General features: G+C 38.2%; 1 protein-coding gene across 1 annotated transcript; it reads left to right on the forward strand.

The window, feature by feature from the left end:
• Nucleotides 1-216: 216 nt before the first annotated feature.
• LOC121964019 (cytochrome P450 2K3-like) lies at nucleotides 217-2,271 on the forward strand (the record flags this gene model as incomplete). The annotated part of the gene is made up of 7 exons (XM_042514252.1): nucleotides 217-379; nucleotides 463-612; nucleotides 705-865; nucleotides 1,338-1,517; nucleotides 1,611-1,752; nucleotides 1,860-2,044; nucleotides 2,169-2,271. Coding segments are annotated over 7 exons (1,084 nt in total), but the record flags the coding sequence as incomplete, so codon positions are not given.
• Nucleotides 2,272-2,998: the final 727 nt, after the last annotated feature.

The following is a 2,998-nucleotide window of genomic DNA, read 5'->3' on the forward strand; positions in this document are numbered from 1 at the left end:
ATAGTGAATTGTATGTATCTATCTAGTTATCTATTTATTAAGAAATCTATTTATTTATATTATTCATGTTTTTTTTATATTTTCTCTTTTTTTTAATCTATTTGTAACGTACGGGCGAAGTGCTATATAAATAAATACATATTCAGTGAATTCCAGTGAATAACATTTCCTTTATAGAACTTAGAGTTTAAGTTTTACCATCCTCCATCTCTTTAGCTGTCCAAAAAATATGGACCAGTGTTCACAGTCTACTTGGGACAGAAGAAGGTGGTGGTCCTGGCAGGATATAGGACAGTCAAACAGGCTCTGGTTGACCATGCTAAGGAGTTTGGAGACCGAGAGATCACTCCCATATTCTATGATTTCAACAAAGGACACGGTAAACATTTTTTAAATTCGTTTCTTTGTTTTACTGACTTGTTTTGGTTCTCTTCTAAATTAATCAACCAGATTTGTTTCCAGGCTTACTATTTTCCAATGGTGACTCCTGGAAAGAAATGCGACATTTTGCACTATCCACACTGAGAGATTTTGGGGTGGGCAGAAAGATTGGTGAAGGGAAAATCATTGAGGAATGTCACTACCTGATTGAAGAATTTGAACAACATGAAGGTAACATTATCCTCTTCAAAGCACTGCACTGGTTTATACAGCACTCCCTAGCATTAGTTGTACTACTTATGCTCTAACTCTTTCTCTCTCAGGTAAAGCTTTTAAAAACACCCAGACAATTAATTATGCAGCCTCAAACGTTATGACAGCCATCATGTTTGGAAAGAGGTTTGAGTACAAGGACCCTGCCTTCAAGGATGTTGTTGACAGAGATCACGAGGCTATCCGTCTGACTGGATCGCCATCCATTCAGGTACATTCAGACTGAGTAACTTTCACTCATTACAAGGACATTTTAAAGTGCTGTGCATAAAACAGATTTGTTTGACTTAAGGCTAAAGAGAAAAATAATATTGCTTTTTTTGTCCTTTAAGTACTTGGTAAAACTGCATTTTGTAGATTCTTCTTTACTCTTAACCTAATCAGTAATTCCCTAAGAAATTTCCTGGAAATAACAATCAAATTTGACACCAACTAAAGGGAATATAGAAAGACAGTCAATTTTTTGTTAATTGTTTATTGGGAACTTGGGAACTACAGCAAGACAAATGTAACATTTTTTGCAAGTAAATCAGCAGCAAATTTAAATGATAAACAACTGAATTTAAAAAGCAAACGTAAACATTGATTGAACGGGCTGGAGCTTAGGATCTGTGACTGTTATTTATGTTATATTTATGTTATATCCTACAACCATGCATTGTTTGTATTGTGCTCCATCATAGATCTACAACATGTTTCCTTGGCTGGGCCCTTGTCTTAAAAACTGGAGGAATTTGATGAAGGCTAATGAGGCCTACACAAAGGACATAAAAACCTTAATTGCAGAGCTGAAAGAGACTCTGAAACCTGACATGTGCAGATGCTTTGTTGATGTATTCCTGACCCGTAAGATAAAACTAGAGGTGGGTTGTCTGACTCCAGTGAACGTTCTTCGAGGCTGATATTACTGATGAATAACTTTGTTGTGTATAATCCTTCTTTTCTGTATGTTACAGGAGTCTGAAATCAGAGATTCACACTATCATGATGACAATCTTCTCTTCAGTGTGATGAATCTGCTTACAGCTGGGACAGATACTACAGGAAGTACACTTCAGTGGTGCCTCCTTTACATGGCTAAGTACCCTCATTTTCAAGGTGCAAAAACATACCCACATGCTCATCTCTGGTGATACTAATTTTACAGTGTGTATATGAAATTGGGATTCACTTTTCAAATTAATCTCAAATTTATTTGAGTCCAGATCAGGTCCAGGAGGAGCTGGACAGGGTGGTCGGGAGCCGTCAGGTTCAAATAGAGGACAGGAAGAACCTGCCGTACACTGATGCAGTCATCCATGAGTCACAAAGACTGGCCAACATTGGCCCATTGTCCATTCCTCACAAAACCAGCCAAGATGTCACCTTCCAGGACTACTTTATCAAAGAGGTCAGTCATCCACACACATTTGATTTTTGGGCATTTTCTTCCAAGATTTTAAACAATATAACTTGCTCTTTTCTTTTGCCTGCAGGGGACTACTGTGATTCCTCTCCTTACCTCTGTCCTGTATGATGAGAGTGAATGGGAGACGCCATACACTTTCAACCCTTCACACTTCCTGAATAAGGAGGGTAAATTTACCAGACGAGATGCATTCATGGCCTTTTCTGCAGGTACAACAGCTTTGTATGGATATATTACAATATTATTACTATAACAAGACTTGGGTCGAAATTACAGGTCACATTTGATGTGTGTCTGTGTGTGCGTGTGCGAAACCTGGGGCATGGGGGTGAACCCGTCACCCCCACACCTGGCTCACCCCCACGTCCTGGCGTGGCATTATGAGGGGGTGTTTTTGACACTGTTGAAGCCTTTATTTTAGGAAATATTTACAGGAAAAATCAAGAGTTAAAAATAATAAATAGCAACTGAAAAATAAAATCAGTTTTTAAAACTTTGTTTAATTCATTTTTCTGCATTTGGTGAATGAAAACATTTAAGGGCTGTCAAATACATCCCTGAGGACTTCAGTTTGTGCTATGGGACAAACACTGCCAGAATAACGTTTGGAGCTAAAAACTAAGTTTACTGTGGAGACACATGAATCAGCTCATCCTCCTGTGTCCGTAAAATAAATATGTTTGGTTAAATCTATCACTGCTTCTCACGCATCGGTTATTAAGTGCCAGAACAGTTCATGCAGGCCAAACAGCCATTTTGAAATGTGAAGATCAAAAATGCGACATTATAACTGTCATAAAGCAGCATATGCACAACTGTCATTACTGGTTACAGACCGATACAGATGTCATTTTCACTTTCAGCGCACAGCCTTTACCTTACTTTACTGTACCTTACCTTACCTTACCTTACCTTACCTTACCTTACCTTACCTTA

This window comes from Plectropomus leopardus, unplaced genomic scaffold (assembly GCF_008729295.1).
Source record: "Plectropomus leopardus isolate mb unplaced genomic scaffold, YSFRI_Pleo_2.0 unplaced_scaffold13699, whole genome shotgun sequence".
Taxonomy (NCBI): Eukaryota; Metazoa; Chordata; class Actinopteri; order Perciformes; family Serranidae; genus Plectropomus; species Plectropomus leopardus.